Raw genomic sequence first — 17,106 nt, forward strand, 5'->3', positions numbered from 1 at the left:
CCTTCTTAATGTCCATTTATACATTTGTGCTGCCTTATACAAGCAGATCATTCCTGCCAGACCAACAAGGACCACCTTTCAAACTTCAAAGCAGTTGACAGCCTGTAAAATACCAGAGTCTAGTCTGCAACAAAAATGGTTCACTCGCCCAGTATTTCCCTAGTCAGCCATGCACAATCTGGTCTATTCTAAGCTAATAACATCTTTAGAAGAAAAGTAGTGATTAAACTGGGAATAGATGTCAGCTCAGTGCTGTACAACAAAAGAGGGATTTTGAAGGTTCAAAGTAACTGAACAGGAGGGGTAGTTTGTCAGGTTAAGTCAGTGAAATTTAGACTGTGTTGCAAAAGAAAAGGAATATAAAAGCTAAGAGATTACAATGAACATATATAAAAACTTTAAAATCTCAATACAGATGCAGTAAAGGACTTCACAGTTTAAGAAAGATAGTGAGACTCAAAGAGATTAGTTTTTAAATTAATTCTTGGGACATGGTCATCCTTGGCAAGATCAAACTTTAGTGAATGACTGTAGGTGCTCCTGAATGATTGGCAGTGAGCACATTCCTGAAGTGAATGTGATGAATGATCTCCCAGAATACTGTTAGGTCATGGGTTGCAAGAATGCGACCCAATGATAAAGGGATGGAGGGGACGTCTGTCCAAGTTGGGATTGTGCTGCCTTGAAAGTGTTGACATTCCAATGCATCCGCAGCCCCTACCCTTTCAGGTGATGTAGGTTACACAGACTTGTGGCATATTTCCAAAAATAATCTTATTGAACTGCTGCACTGCATTCTGCAGATGGTCCACAATGCAGCCACCTTGTGCTATTGGCAGAGAGTGTGGATCTTTAACATGGTATGCAGAGTGTTGGGCAGGCACTGCAATATTCTGGATGGTGACAAACTTTCTCACTAATGAAACTGCAGCCATCAGGCAAATGAGTATTTTATCATATTCTCGATTGGATCTCCTAGATGTCTGTGAATACCAAAACTTGCCAGTTTCTTCCCAATTAAGAGCTATTCTGTGTCTCTCTTTTGTTCAAACGTAGCAACTTCATACTCCTGAACATTATTCTCCAGCCACCAAGAGCATTGCTTATACTTTTTTACATTTTCCTCACAGCTTACATTCCCATCCAACTTTACATCAGCAGCAAACTTGGACAGATCGCATTCAGGTTCCACATCCAAGTCAGGCATACAAATTATCTGTAACTGAGACCCAAGCACTGATCCTTATGGTACCCCACTCATTACTTGTCAGCCTGAAAATGCCACTTATGTGATTAGGCTCATTAACCAATTCTCAATCCTTGCTAATTTCCTCCAGTCCAAGACTCTCAATTTTGCATGAGTTCCTGTTAATCGCTTGTTGTGCACCAATGTTATCCTGACCTTGAAGTAATGGATACTTTAACAGCAACATGAAAAAAGGGCTTTCTATTGCTCCATTGATTTTTTTGCTGATGTCCTGTTGTATTTCTTTTATTGTTGCCGAAAATATAACAATCAGTATTTCAACAAAGCCAGTCTTTCATTTATAGATGACTATCTGCTGCAAATGAAATCTCATTGGTAACGTTTTCCACAAAAGCATGATTGTGTAAGCAGAATGAAACAAATTCCAAAAGGAGTGTTTAAACTTTCACTCAAGTTGCAGATGCAATATGCATGCAATGATCAACAAAACTGAACTCAGACTGGATTGATTTCTAAGTCTAATCCAACGAAAGAAACAAATTTGTATTAGAATACAGAATGTAGTAACAGCCCCTATATATTCTATGAAGACATCTTGCATTAGAAACTGTTATTAAATAACAGACTCCCCTTTGGCGATGTTCTAAGTTTAAAAGCAGTCAAACCTACTCTTACAGGAAAGCATTCCAGTGAAACAGTTGTTCAGAACATTTCCTTCAGCTGTTTAATGTCAGATAGTGCAGCCTCTATGTGTGAATCACTGTGCCAAATCTTGAGGGAATTAATCCTGAGATTTCTACTGAATTATTCATCTAAGAAAAATTACTTGGTATCTCAATTTAATTGATATACCAAGACACTAATTTTATACTACCTTTATACTAATGGTTCCTGTTCCAGTTTCCGTGATTTAAAAAAAATTAAGACTGCATTTGTTGTGAACTGACTGAGACAATTGTCAAACTTTCCCTCAGACAGTTCATACTTAAATTGAAAAAGCAGGCCACCCTCACTACAAATGCAATCCACTATACATTCATGATACACTACAATGCTACATGTCAAAACTGATCAGCTAAGATCAAACAATATTGGCTCCTTTTCAGAAGTTCTATCAGTTATAGCCAGCTACAATGTTAGCATCAATGTGGTCAACTAAATGAGGCAATCTGCTTCTTTTTTTTAGATTAGATTACTTACAGTGTGGAAACAGGCCCTTCGGCCCAACAAGTCCACACCGACCCGCCGAAGCGCAACCCACCCATACATTTACCCCTTACCTAACACTACGGGCAATTTAGCATGGCCAATTCACCTGTCCCCGCACATCTTTGGACTGTGGGAGGAAACCGGAGCACCCGGAGGAAACCCACGCAGACACGGGGAGAACGTGCAAACTCCACACAGTCAGTCGCCTGAGTCGGGAATTGAACCCGGGTCTCAGGCGCTGTGAGGCAGCAGTGCTAACCACTGTGCCACCGTGCCGCCCACTTGTGGCAGCTGGAGTGCTAGTAACTCAAGGGTCCTTCAGCAGCACACCCCAAACCCACAATCTCTACCATTGAGAAAGGCAAGGGGAACGGATACTTTGAAATACCACTACATGCAGGTTTTCCTTCAGTTAGGATAAAATCCTGGGACTCCCTTTCTAACAGAAACAGGGGTGCACCTACACCACATAGTTCACAGCAGTTTAAAGGTAGCGGCTCACCAGCGCCCACTCAAAGACAGTTAGGACTGGGCAATAAATGCTGGTCTTGCCAGCAATGCCTATATCTGGTGGAAGATTTTTTTAAAGCATCCTAGCAGCAAATATAAAAGGAAATGATCTGTGCCTGGTAGATGGGGGCAGGGCAGTAAGATCAGTGCGTGTTACAGCATTTACTGTAATTTGTAAGAGGACATGGAGATAGGCTCCACTTTCAAAAAAAAGATATATAAACATGTTGCATGATTTGCTGAATAATTTCCTCAAATGACAGGCTTCCGCACCCTTTTCTTTTGTCTTTAAAAATGTACCAACTTTTACTTTCTAATTTAAATGCTTCAAGTAACCAAAAAGAAATTGCCTCAAACCTTGAGTTTGTTTAGACAGAAAATTAAGATTCTACATTTAGAAAAGTCAAATGAGTACCTACCAACAACTCTGTCACCTATCTTCACTCCCATCTTTCGGAGTGCTGCAGCATACAAAGCCACATCTCTCTTTAGTTCCTTGAATGTCATTTTGACAATCTCCTCTTTCCCTTCCGCTGTTAAACAATAAAACACACCGATTAAAACTTGACAGTAGAAATTCAGTACAATACAAAATGCTGTTACCCAATTGTATTTGGTGTATATAATATTTATAAAGAAGCATCCATACACACTTTGTAACTGTGCTCCTCAGCGCTTAAGTATATTAAAATTTAGACACACGAGTAAACATTCAGTCCAGAAGAATAATTACAAGACTCTGGAATAAACATGCAAGTACATGAAGTGTCACCACATCCAAGATACTGACAGCTCTTGTGAAGTGGAACACTAAGTATGTATTTTATGGTATTGAAGATGCGGAATGGATAGAACAGAGCTTGATTTACCTTTCAGAACCTAGATTTCCCTTCAGTATAGAAGCGGGCCACTTAGCCCATCAACTCCAAAGTGACCCACCAAACAGCATCCCACCCAGACCCACCACTGCATCTCCCATTATACTTCCACCTAGGCTGCACATCCCTGGATATTATGTACAATTTATTATGGCCAATCCATCTACCCTGCACATCTTTGGACAGTGGAAAGACATCGGAGCACCTAGAGGAAAATGCACACAGACACAGGGAGGTGCAAACTTCACACAGACACAGGGAGGTGCAAACTTCACACAGACAGTTGTCCAAGGCTGGAATCAAACCTGGGTCCCTGACGCTGTGAGGCAGTGCTAACCACTGAGCCACCATGCCACCCTAACCCACAAATGTTGCAATTGAAATTCAAAGCAAATCACCCGAAATATGGAGGTTCAATGGCATATCTGGCTAAATACAAGACTTTGTTTTTAATAAACTACCATAGAAAAAGGGACCACTTTAACACATTAGCAAAACAATCTTATCAAAAATTACTGCAATCCAGCCAGGTATTTGACTTTTCTCTTGGGAAAGGGAAGAAGAGAATTGGTCACAATTAAACAACCCCGAGTGATCATTATACAACAATATACCATTTCTAGTATCATCAGTATCTTGCCACTTGTACACCAAGTGCTGAAACTACTTAGTTTTCTCCCCTCACCCCGCTCCATGTAGCAGATCATCAACCAATCTCTACCTCAATCATGAATGTAAATGTGGATTTTAGTTTGGAAATGTTTCAAATGGATCAATAGATTTGATCAAACTTTTTAAAAAAGATAAAACTTGCTATCTTATCCACTGATGAAAGAATTCTCATAAAAGCTGTTGCTTGTATATTAAACAGGGGCTTGTTGTAACAATGGACTTATTGTGACATTTGATGGAAGCCAATCAGGGTATCTCTGTGACAGGTTCTAGCAGATTTTCATTTTCCACTGGCAGCTTTTTTTGGGGGAAGGTGTGATAGGGTGGCAGACCATTGTCTGTCAAGTGGATGTCACATATGCGCTGTTCAACTCTTCATGATTTTCATCTAGCCTGATGACCTTTAAAAGCTGGACAGCTTTAGTGTAGAATTCAGTCTTCAACAAATCAAATAGAAAGGACAGAATTATGACAGGACAGATTGCGTGCATATTGTGGCGAATTCAGGCAACTGGCTTTTCATGTCCCACACAAAGCAAAGCTGAAAGGCACATTTAGTTTTGCTCTGATTAAAACCCATCATAATTTCAAAAGAAGAAATTCATGAAAAGGAATGTCTTGTTTCACCATACTCCTCCTGAAATCAAATCAATAAAATACTTACATGCAGCATAAAGTGCCACTTTGTCATCATCTTTATGCTTCAGGAGATTTTCTGCATAGTTTAATCTGCTTCCTTTGAACCACTCAGGAACATCTGCAATTCCTTTTGTCCTGTCAACCACCTGGAGGCAACATCAATAAGTTTTTTTAGTTTGTTTCCTTACAACAGTAACCTAAATAGTTCATCTATTACATACTTTATTTTCAGTTAAAACCATGGCTGACATTGTGGTTTTAACAGCATTTTTAACTGGGGAAACAGAAAGAGACTGATGGGTAAAAAGAAAATCACCAAAAACAAAGTTTCAGAACTGAAAGCATATTTTACTTAAAATTCAAGTAGCATTTAGGGCATTTTAATAGTTTACAATCTACACATAACAGGCCTCAACTTTAAAATAATATTATGATACTAGAGGTCCAATCACATATGAATCTACAATATTCACAAAAAGATCACCCACACACTTCTACCAATACCGTCTCACAACAATGTGCACATCAAAAGCTACAATATAACACTATCTCTAAATGAATTTAGAGCATGAATTGAATTTCCGATAATCTGACAGATTTTGCTCTCAGTACAGGAGATAGCCTGAATCACCAATTCGTAGAAATCTCATTCAAATGAAATAAAATAATTGCAAAGATAACTTTTCACAAGCCATCATAACATTCTTCCTGACAAAATAGGAGATTCACAATATGTCGTAATCTCTACACGGTTCCCTGCTAAGTGTAATCACTGACTGTATACAGTTTCAAAACTAAATGCCTAGATTCTGGTCCTCTTTTTAAAAAAGGACTAAATTTTAAAATTTCTTTCTTTTCTTTAGAAAGTTTGTCCCTCCACTTAGCTTGGAATTTCAGCTGCAAAATAATAGAATCCAGTAGTCACTGATTTGTTTTATCTCTTGGGTCTTCCCTGCCTGGTGCTTCAAACACCGATCTTGTGTATTGTCAGCATTTCAGTTTTATTCAATGTTCCTTCCCCTCACATCCCACCCACTGACATTTTGATGATGTGAAAAACTGCCAAATTTGTGTCCTCCCCACCAGAGTCCAAGAGCAGATGTTTTCTCCTCAGCCTCTCGAGGACTTCCTGCTCCGAGAACAAACTATAACCAGAACTCCAGATATCATTTATCCATTGCATTTGGCTAGCCTGCTTTAATAGAATACATTTCAACGCGGAGGTTCTTTTTCCACTATGCAGCGTAGCCCTGTTATCACCATGTGATTCTCCTGACCCATAGCCAGGCATTCTACAGGTTTTCAAACCAATGTTGAGAGTTTATGCTGGTAAAGCATCTTTTGTATTTAAGCCTCCGGCTATACATTGCTGAGTCAGAGTTAATACATCAAAATGTAAATTAAAAGATCACAGTTTAATCCAGGATCTGACCAGTGAGGTGGTTCTACTATTCTCCATCAACTCTGCTACCATTTGCATATAGAAAATTTAACTGCTGACCTTTGACAATTTGTTACTAATAGTTACAGCAGGACATTGAGCAGTTAAAAAGTAACAACTTCCCAGTGTGCTTAATAGATTTTTGAAAAGAGTGCCCTTTTAAACATCGGTGATACTGTGGTAGCTTACTTGTCCCTGGGGAAGAAAACCATATTCAAAGTCCCACCATAGGATTTGATGGCCAACAGATGGATATACAGCCTGAGAATCACTCTCATATGTTTACTGCAGACAGCAAGAGCAGGAGGAGTTTCCTGGTCAGCTAGAACTGGTTGCAGTGCAACAGCCATCCCACATTGCAAGAAGGTGCATTTGGAGTCTTTAATGAGCAAAAGTCATCCTCATTCCTGAGGGACCATCACACAGACACTGTTTTCAATTTGTAACATTTTGTCTTTTCTTTCCAAAATTCTCACCACAGGAGCTTATCAGGATCAAAACCACATTCTGAGAATTCAGAAACATCCACTTTCAGGAGTTTCCAATTGGTTGCTTCTTTCCATGAAGTTCGCTGGCTATCTCTTGATTTTAAACAGTGCCCATTTACAAATATTACTCACATTTCGTGAATATTTAACTATTCAAGTTTAAAAAGACTGTCTAATCATTTGTAAATTTAATCAACTGTCAGCATTTAGGCTGAATTAATCCTCATTCCAACTTGTAACAAACAAGTTGTGGTTTTAAATGATTTGGTCTCCAAGAAAACTATCAAATAAAATATATAATTCTAAAGCACTAGCAGCAATGAGTTGAACACATACTTCGGATACATCTAAATTTGTGAAGTTGATATCAATAAATTTACAACTCACATCTTAATCATCATCTTCAAACTATAGCATCCTGACAAATCTAAAATAGGAGTGTCAAAGATCATATTAAATTTTGCTGTAATCTTTCCTATCTGAAAACAAACATTAGAAAATCAGCCTACCACTTTAGTCACTACAACTCAACAGTTTAATTCAGAGCTCACAAACTGTTCCATTAACATTTCTTTGCAGTTGGCTGGCAGGAATGCAGCGACTGACAGTAAACATTGCTGCCCTTCATAAGCTCTAAAAACGCATCCCGAAGGAATTCACCACTGACGTACTGCACAAAGCCATGCTTGTTCCGATTAGCCAGTTTGCATTGGACTGGTCATTTCCAAATTTCCAAAGCACTTCCAAATTAACACCTAGTTGCATGGCACAGTTTTAAGAACACACTCTACCCATAAAACACAGTTAAGTGTCTACATGTGGCACCACACCCACAGCAGTCTGGTGGTCACTGAACTGCCCTCTGGGTAATTAGAGATGGGTAATAAATGCTAGCTTAGCCAGCAACACTCCAAGAATGAAGAATGAATGAATAGTGGCTAGGTTATAGTCAACCTCATTGTTCATCCATAGAACAAAATGATTGAAAAGAGTAACATTTTTAAAGAAAATGTAATTTGGTCCATGATGACCAGTAAACCAAAAGCAGACAAAAATCACACAGTAACACAAAGAAATACTTATAGCAATACAGCAAGAATTTTAAATCACTAATGTCTGATAGAATAGAGATTTGACTATGTAAAAAAAAACTTTACCAAGCCATCACCCTAATCAAATGACCTGTATAAGCCAGCTCACGACATATGACTCATTACTCAAATAAAATACTCGTTCACTATTGGAGGTGCACCAGGAAACCCTCTCATTCATCAGTTTCTTTTCCTATCAATGGACCAAAAGGAAGTCCAGAAAGCTTCATAGGAGGAGCTAAAAGTGAGAGAGAGAGATAGAGATAGAAATAAACAACACATCTCAACAAAATAGGGACTCAAGAAAAATTAGACTCCTAAACATTTTAGGATGTGTCAATTTCTTTGATCTGATCTGTCAAGGCATCAGGTTTAAAATGGGCAGTTGTTGACATGAAGTGCGCACTGATCTAATGTCACAACTCAATGTGTTAGTGACAGCATGCTGGAAATTAAGCCTTGCTATTCCCAGAGTCATCATAAAAAGGTAAACATTTTACAAAAGTGTAAAAAAAATTCCCTAAATTACTTACCTTATGCAACAAATTTGACAAAAGCATATACTAGGTTTCCATACTTAACAAGAATTACAAATAGGTTCTGGATACAGATAAATTATTATGAACCATCAATGCTTGCGAAATCTCTAACCCCTTTGTAAAACTTCCCATGCAGACACACACAAGAAAACATGCTCACGGAAAGATGGGAAAACCAGTTCAATGATCCATGGCCATGTAATGTTCACAGAGATCATCGTCATTTTGGCTTGTCAGAACCAGAAGCTCCTCAAATGTACTTCTCAGGGTCCTTCCACTTGCTTGCAGAAAGCAGAGTCATTAATTCACATTTATGAAGATCTCAGATTTGTTTGATTAAGAGCCACAGCTTATAGCAACTGAAATGGAGAAATAAACCAACTTTCTTCAGACTTGGGGTGCTTTCTCTTTTACTGTTGCGGGCAGAACAGCATCTCGTCTTCTGGAGGTCACAGACACAGACAGACACACACACACACACTTCAGCTATCTCGTGAGCCAATCACCTAGCTGCTGGCATGCAGAAAGCCTTTATCAGTCAGTCATTGATAATTGGTCCCAATTCCCCAGACCATTCAGCCACTTGTTTCCAGTTGAATTTCCACCTGCTGGCATCAGCCTATTGCAGTCCCTCCTCTTTGATCGAAGGTGCTGCAGTGTGAACAGCACTGATAATTATCATCACATAAAAAAATGCAGCCATCCCTTCAACAGTCCTAGATTTACAAAATATTCCTTTTCCCATTTCAGTCCACAATTATAAAATCCCTACAGTGTGGAGACTGGGATGGGACTTATTTGCCACAGCAGATTCACTGCGAACAATTAGCCACTGCCCTTTCACCACCAAGGACGCTTAGCCACCGCCCATTGGCCACTGAAGATGATTCGCCACCGCATATAAGTCATATATTTTGAATATTGGTGGTATATAAAATTGTCGTTATATTGGTTAAGGTAGTGTTTGCATTGTTTCAGTAACAACTTATTTTCGTTACAGGAGAGGTTTTTTTAAGCTTGTATTTTTGTAACAGGAATTTTCAGTATGGAAACAGAAATTATTAGTAAACGTGGAAATAAGAAGTTTTACCATGATGGTTTGATATATATTTTTGAGAAACTATCCAAGAGTGATTCAAGTATTAAGTTTTGGCGATGTGAACAAAGGGGCCGATATAATGGATGGATCCACACCAAGAGTGGCACTGTGATAAAAACAATTAATTGACATACACATTCTCCTTCTGCAGAAAGTGTCTGAGTTGCAAAAGTGAAAACAAGTTTAAAACATCGTGCAGAAGAATTGCAGGAAGTACCCAGTGTTTTTATTAACGAATGTGTTGCTGATGTCCCTCAGTCAGTCCTAGCATTTTTACCGATGACAAGCAGCATGAAGAAAATAATTCGACAAAAAAGGAATGATATTAATTTAGCGCCACCAAACCCTACTGATCTTCAGCATTTGGTGATTCCAATTAGATGCATAGTATATAAGCCAGATTTATTCTGGTTAAAGAGGTTTATCTTGGATTCACTATTCAATTTATTGGTGACCAACATAAGTTTACAAATTATTAAACCAAATACTGATTACCCAAGGTGGGGTAGGGGCATGAACTTCCTACAGATGCAAAAAAACACAAATAATGCTTCTATGAAACTCACCAATGTGCCACAAAGGACTGGGCAAACAGACCACACACATCAAATGAGAAAAGGGTAATAGAGCCAATCTCATGTACATGGATAGTGAATCAGCAGATGAAGGGGAGTGTATATAATATGATCAAACATATGCCAAATATACTGGAATATACTGCACTACTTGTATTAATCTAAAATACAAGTGGATTATTTCATAAAACATTAAATTCATTGTAGTACTCTGGAATTCACATTCGTAACCATGATCAGGTGATTAAAACAGCATAATTTCTCAAATTTATATTTCAAGGTTAGAAAATGGTTGATGCTATATTAATATCCACAGTAGACAACAACTATTGGTATAGCTTTTTAGCAATATTTGCTACATCCAATCATCAGGGATTAGACACTTATCCCATCAATGCACAACCAAAATGGGTATTGATCCAGTGCTATAAAGCAAACACTACAGAAGCAAAAATGTTCACTCATTAAAAATGTATAGGCCCCACATATCCTGTATGCACGGATCAGTTGCTCACCAGTGTACAACTGAAATCTGCACTTAAACCTCAACAACTGTTTTCTAAATTCAATTCCTCAGTAATTTAGAAATCTACCTATCAGCCAAATCCTCCAATTTTCCAATAGTCCCTTCTCAAATCCACCTCAGCCTCAATTCTCTTTTACTTCCTACAATGGAAAGGATTGAACTGCTTTCAGCCACTGGTGCAGGCAAAACAGGATATAGTGGTGCTAGTCCCAATCTCAAGTAAATGGAAAGGGTTAGCAGCAGGAGTAAAAGATGAGGATAGCTGAAGAAGAGATGAAAAGATGTCAAATTCAAAATTGTAAGTCTAAATGTTGGTAGCCAGATGGGGAAATGGAGTGAAGTGACTAAAGTCATGGTAAACAAATGAATACAAACTGCCACAGCCAGAAAACCAATGGCAGTTATAAACTTCACTGTCGTAGACTGAATGGAAGAAAAAATGGTGTTGGAATTAAATTAAGCATGGAAATGAGGACAAGATATTGGGAGTAGACAGAAATCAGCAATAGAATCAGAGTCAATATATAGCTGGAAGGAAGGAATGAAGAATTATATACCACAGATTCGATTAGATTCCCTACAGTATGGGAACAGACCATTTAGCCCAACCATATACCAACAAGTCCACACCGACCCTCCAGACCCATTCCCCTACCCTATATTTGCCCCTGACTAATGCACCTAACTACGGGCAATTTAACATAACCACATCCTAGGACTGTGGGAGGAAAGTGGGTATCGAACCCAGGTCCCTAGCACTGAGAGACAGCAGTGCTAACCACTGAGCCACTGTGCCACCCCTCTGGTGTGGACGAGAGGAGAAAAAGGTATTGTAGGAACAGATAGACAAATGATTTCAAACTATACAAAGCAGTGACAGGCCAGTGACAGCAGCTGAACACGTAGAAAGAAAACAAGATGCATCATGATGGACACAGTTTAGAAGAAGCAAATGATGAAGGAACCAAGATCCTGGAGTTCACTGTGTTTTACCAACTGATAACAATAAAGGTCGAGTGTGTGATGTTGGAAAAGCACAGCAGGCCAGGCAGCATCCAAGGAGCAGGAGATTCGACGTTTTTGGCATAAGCTACCACCTGAAATGCCGTTTCTCCTGCTCCTCAGATGCTGCCTGACACGGCTGTGCTTTTCCAATACCACACTCTTGATTCTGATCTCCAACTTCTGCAGTCCTCACTTTCTCCTAGTTGATAACACTAATCACCTGATACCAAAAATATAGACAACAACAGCTGGAGTACATCATAATTAGAAATATTGCAGTGGTGGTGTTCCGACTCCTTGACCTGGAGGCGAAATTCAAGTCCCACCTGTTCCAGAGGTATGTAATAACTTCTCTACATAGTTTGAGGAGAACATTTCTACATGAAAATGAAACAAAGAACTGCAAAGCCTAAGGTAGAGACACTGACCATGGAACAACGTGCAGAACAAATTCCAAAGTACAGTCGCAGAGCAGGGGTAGACAGATCGAGTGTGGGAGCTCAAATATCTGCAAGTGAAGGGGGATTTCAGAGAACAGAGGGGGGGGAGACAGCCAAAAGCAATTAAAGTTATAAGAAACACTGTGGAAGATTCATGGAACTTGGTGATAAACTCAGTTAGAAAAACTGATAAAGTGTATGAACAATCATTAGGAAGCAGAAAAGCTGCAAAAGAAATTTGGTGCTAGAATGAAAACACAGTAGAGTAAAAGGACCTGTTAAAGAAATGGAAATAGTCTAGGCTCAAAGAAAATAAACAACGATACAAAAAACAAAAGTACACAGCTTAGGTGAATGACAAAGATATGGCATTTGGAGTGTCTTATGGGAAAAGGTGAAAATTGTTCATTTTGGCAGGAATAATAAAAAAGCTTATGTCTCAGTGCTGAAAGATTTCAAAGATGCAAAGGCCTCTTGGTGGCACAGTGCAAGAATTGCAAAATGTTAGTCTGTTGGTACAGCAAGTAATTCGGAAAGCTAATTGAATGTTATTGTTTATTGAAAGGGGAATTATATGTAAAAATAAGCACGCTATGTCTCAGGGTACAGGAGAAAACACATCTCATGGCCCAAATATTTTGTAATTCTAATAATCGGAAGATGTCAGACCCAAATTCTCCAGATTTGGAAACTAGGGGATAAATACACTATTCTTGCAGTTAATCATTTCCTCTATACTTAACCCTGCTAAGAAAGAAACTAAAACTTGCTTCTGAACTCAACTCTTATGTCTTCTCAACTAAAAGTCTGGTATTTTCTGAACTGAACACAGAATTAATGTCAGTCGAAAATGTGGTGCTGGAAAAGCACAGCAGGTCAGGCAGCATCCGAGAAGCAGGAGAATCGACATTTCAGGCAAAAGCCCTTCATCAGGACATGTACAAATGAAGAAGGGCTTTTGCCTGAAACGTTGATTCTCCTGCTCCTTAGGTGGTGCCTGACCTGCTGTGCTTTTCCAGAACCACACTCTTTACTCTAGTCTCCAGTATCTGCAGAGCTCACTTTCTCCTACAGAATTAATGTGGCCTGTCATAAATCCAAAATTATAGATAACTAATTCCATAAACATTCCAGGGGTTCTTGATTATAGTCACATGATTTTTTAGAACTGATGAATTTGGGTCACTGGTACAGAATGACTGACTTTTTTTTAATTTCAAAGCACCAATTCATGTCCACATACACCTCTTGTTGAACCAATACAAATTCCAAAAGCGTTAATACATTTGCACACCTTTCATCACAAATGGAGGATGGGGATATGAAGATCAGTAGACTAGAGATGCAATATATATGGACAGTCAGTTTTAGTTCAGGGAAAAAGATCAAAGTGGAGGTATGAAGGCTTGAAGGAAACTCTCAGTTTCAAGTATCCAGTAGTAGCACAAGGTGGAAATATGGAAATGGAAATTAAGGATGAATTAGCTCATCTTGAAGTAATCAAGAGTTGTGTGAAACAAAGTGGAAGACGATAGGACACCAGCTTAATTTATAATGGAAGAACCAAGGCAATATCATGAAAAGGGAACCAATGACTGAATAACGTGATACAGATGATCAAGTGAATGAATGGAACATTGACAAAGGAGAAAGAGATAGTAACGACAATAACAGGGGTATTGAAGAACGTAGTTGACACGAGCCGAAAGAGATAGAGAGAGCAGGAGAGCGAAATCCATGGCGTAAGTTCATCTTTCAATCCTTAGATTCTAAGTTCTCTGAAAACAAAGTCCAGTGTAATTGCAAAACAGAATTAAAAGGACGTTATGTGGTGATGAACCTCCAGCAATAATTCAATATACCTGATTGGATTACTCGAGTGTCTTCAAGGAAGATTTCATGCTCAAAATTTAAGCAATTGGGCAGTTATGCTGAAGTTTCTGCACAAGTGGCACAGTGTCCAATGCTTTCCAAATATCTTTTTGCCAATTACTCCTTTGTACAGACACAAAGCCATAATCCCAAACATGTCCTACTTGTGCTACAAGTGTTTTTCACAATCCAGAATATTATTTAGGTGTTGTCGGTTGCCACTCATACAATAAAACAACCAAACAATCCTGTCCAGAAATGCATACAACTGCACAATTAGGTTACTGTATCCCACTGTTCTCAGGACCAGTCAGGAAATCACAATGGCTGCTTTGTACTGGATACCTTAAACCCTTGGTTATTTGCATTCTTACTACTGTACCACACATGAAAATAACATATTCTGCTTTGCTGTCACTGAGCAGACAGCCTGGTCTTCTTAATAGCACATTACTTTCATCTTTTGGCAAAGATCCCTTAATGCACTTATGAAGAATCTTTAACAACACAAGGCATTAAATCAAAAGTCATGTGACTTAAAGATAACCCAAAACAAAACACCTACCTCACTGTAATGACGAGAGTAAACCAATCCACTAAATTTCCAAAATTCTGCCCAAAACTCCGGGTAGTTCTCAACCGACCAATGGTACAACTCGTTATAATTGGCTGAGAAAACAAAAGATATAAGTTTTAAATATGGATCTCTAAAGTCTTGTCTTAATTGCTTGTTATAAATGATAAGGGTGGAGGAAATAAATACACTTTCAAGTCACCATTTAATGTCCAATTGTTAAAGACACTAGCACCATTCAAAGATACAAAGGTGAATGGGGGAAACACAACTGGTATATACTGATTTATCAAAATTAAATTATATCTAAATAATTATGGAAGGCTTTTAATTTTCAATTACCAAAGCCATGTGACCTACAGAACTACAATTATCTGACTGTGTTCTGAAGGCAGCATCTGACAAATGGCCAACTCTTCAGATTTGTTACCCAAGTACCATGCCAAGGCGATCAGAGTCCTCCAAACTTTCCAATCACAACAAAATCAATAAATGTTACTATATGTTTACAAAATAATTTGTGAAAAGATACATTGTCAGTGTGCCTATGGCCATTAGTTGCACACAAACCATCAACTTATCATGGATTTTACTGTGCAACTATGGTATGCTGGTTTAAATTGCTTTAGACGACTTGGCAATTAAAGGGCAGAAGAGTTAGTCAGACAAAGCTTCTTCCAAGTTTTGGATCACAGTTTCGGATTAATGGCCTGGTTAATTACTCTAAATATACAATTCCATTCTGACAAATATTGACAGGGAACTAGTTCGGTACCAACAATTTCTCTTTACAGGACGTACACCTAGGATAATACCCACTGTCACAGCTGAAGAAAGGACTGTTCTTGGAATTGACAGGTGAACTTCACTCTATTAATCGTCTTAAGTGGAATGGGGGTTACAATCTCCTCAAAAGTGGTGACACCAATTTGGCGAACAGGAATTAGAAAGCAGACCAGAGTGAAAGGGGCAATATGGACAGAAGACTAGATGAGGTCGTGCGGAGTCGGGATAATGGAAGGATAAGGATTTTACACTAGGTACGGGGAGAAATTTGGAGAAAAGCTCAGGTTGCAGCAGATGGACTCCCCATGGGCGATGTCCCCACCCCCGTACACACACACACACACACACACACAGACCTACCCAACTGGAGACCGAACTTCTCGTTGATAAGGTTCTTGAATCGGTCCATGTGTGTGTTCCTCTTGGAGTCGGGATACCACATCACTTTGGACTCCACAATGACCTCGCTGACTACCTCTTCCTTCGACATCTTCGCTGGGTATCGGTGTCAATGTGTCCCTGCTTGGTTACAATGTATCACCTCTTGGTTACAACGTGTCCCCCTCTTGGTTACAATGTGTCACCTCTTAGTTACAATGTATCCCCGAGGCTGGCAGCAGCTGGAACCCTCGCAACGAGCTGATATCCGGGCCACACGGACACACTCCCCTCCCCGACACGAGGCCGAAACTCGCCTCCTCCGGATCAAACTGAAGAAGGCAAATCATTCGAGGAGGCGGCAACCGCACACCTTAAAACCAGAGTCTCCCCCTCCCCCTCTCTCCACATGGTACGGCCGCTTGGTCCATCAGAACGCCGCGCTCTGATTGGCTGCGTTGTCTATCGGCTGAGTCCAGCGCGCTGGAGGTGTGACCAATTGGCTGACAACAGACATTCGCCCCCAGGTACAGCAACGGGCCAATGGCGGTGACAGGATGTGTGGGCGTTGGCCAATCGCCACTTAGATTCAAGCCACCGCCGACGTCTCCATTTTGCCCAATCAGATTTCGGAGGCGTGTACAGCTGATCGGGACTGCAACCAATCACCGAAACGAAAGCTCGAACGTGGTTGACAATACCAACAGGGCGGGGGTGGCTGAGGGGGTGTTTAGAGGAGCAGCAGAGAATCTACTTTGTTGGCGAGGAGGCTGAATCCAAGTATAAATAAATACATAGTTAAATTGAAGTGTCATTTTTTTCCCTCCGGGGGAGTAACAATTATTCAGCTTGTTTTCAGATTTGTTAATTGAATCTCACTGCAAACATAGTCTTATATATTATAGTCACTCGTCATCCTGGCATACGATAACATTGTGCTTATGTCACTGATCCCGGAAGCTTAGGGGTGGCCACTTATTCACTTTTATGTCAGACAGTTCAGTTTTCCTCTGATATGCCTATGTCTCTGTTTTCTTTAAACTTTTCACAATCAATGGAAATTAACTAGTGTCATGAGAAATGCTTTGCAAAGCAGGTCAGAGCATCTCTCAGTCCATATGCTGGAATTGACAGTTGGGAAAGAGGTATATATGACAGAGGGTGTGCACTTATTTAC

General features: G+C 39.5%; 1 protein-coding gene across 1 annotated transcript in view; it reads right to left on the reverse strand.

Annotated features, from left to right (window-relative positions):
- Positions 1-16,351, reverse strand: part of aacs (acetoacetyl-CoA synthetase) — a 152,591-nt gene extending 136,240 nt beyond the window's left edge. Inside the window, exons 1-4 of the mRNA XM_060844006.1 lie at positions 15,912-16,351; positions 14,757-14,860; positions 5,141-5,261; positions 3,346-3,459 (exon numbers count right to left, since the gene is read on the reverse strand). Coding sequence (XP_060699989.1) covers positions 3,346-3,459; positions 5,141-5,261; positions 14,757-14,860; positions 15,912-16,041 — 469 coding nt within the window. The 5' untranslated portion in view covers positions 16,042-16,351. The remainder of the gene's footprint in view (positions 1-3,345; positions 3,460-5,140; positions 5,262-14,756; positions 14,861-15,911) is intronic.
- Positions 16,352-17,106: the final 755 nt, after the last annotated feature.

Source organism: Hemiscyllium ocellatum, chromosome 24, assembly GCF_020745735.1.
Source record: "Hemiscyllium ocellatum isolate sHemOce1 chromosome 24, sHemOce1.pat.X.cur, whole genome shotgun sequence".
In the NCBI taxonomy this organism is placed as follows: domain Eukaryota; kingdom Metazoa; phylum Chordata; class Chondrichthyes; order Orectolobiformes; family Hemiscylliidae; genus Hemiscyllium; species Hemiscyllium ocellatum.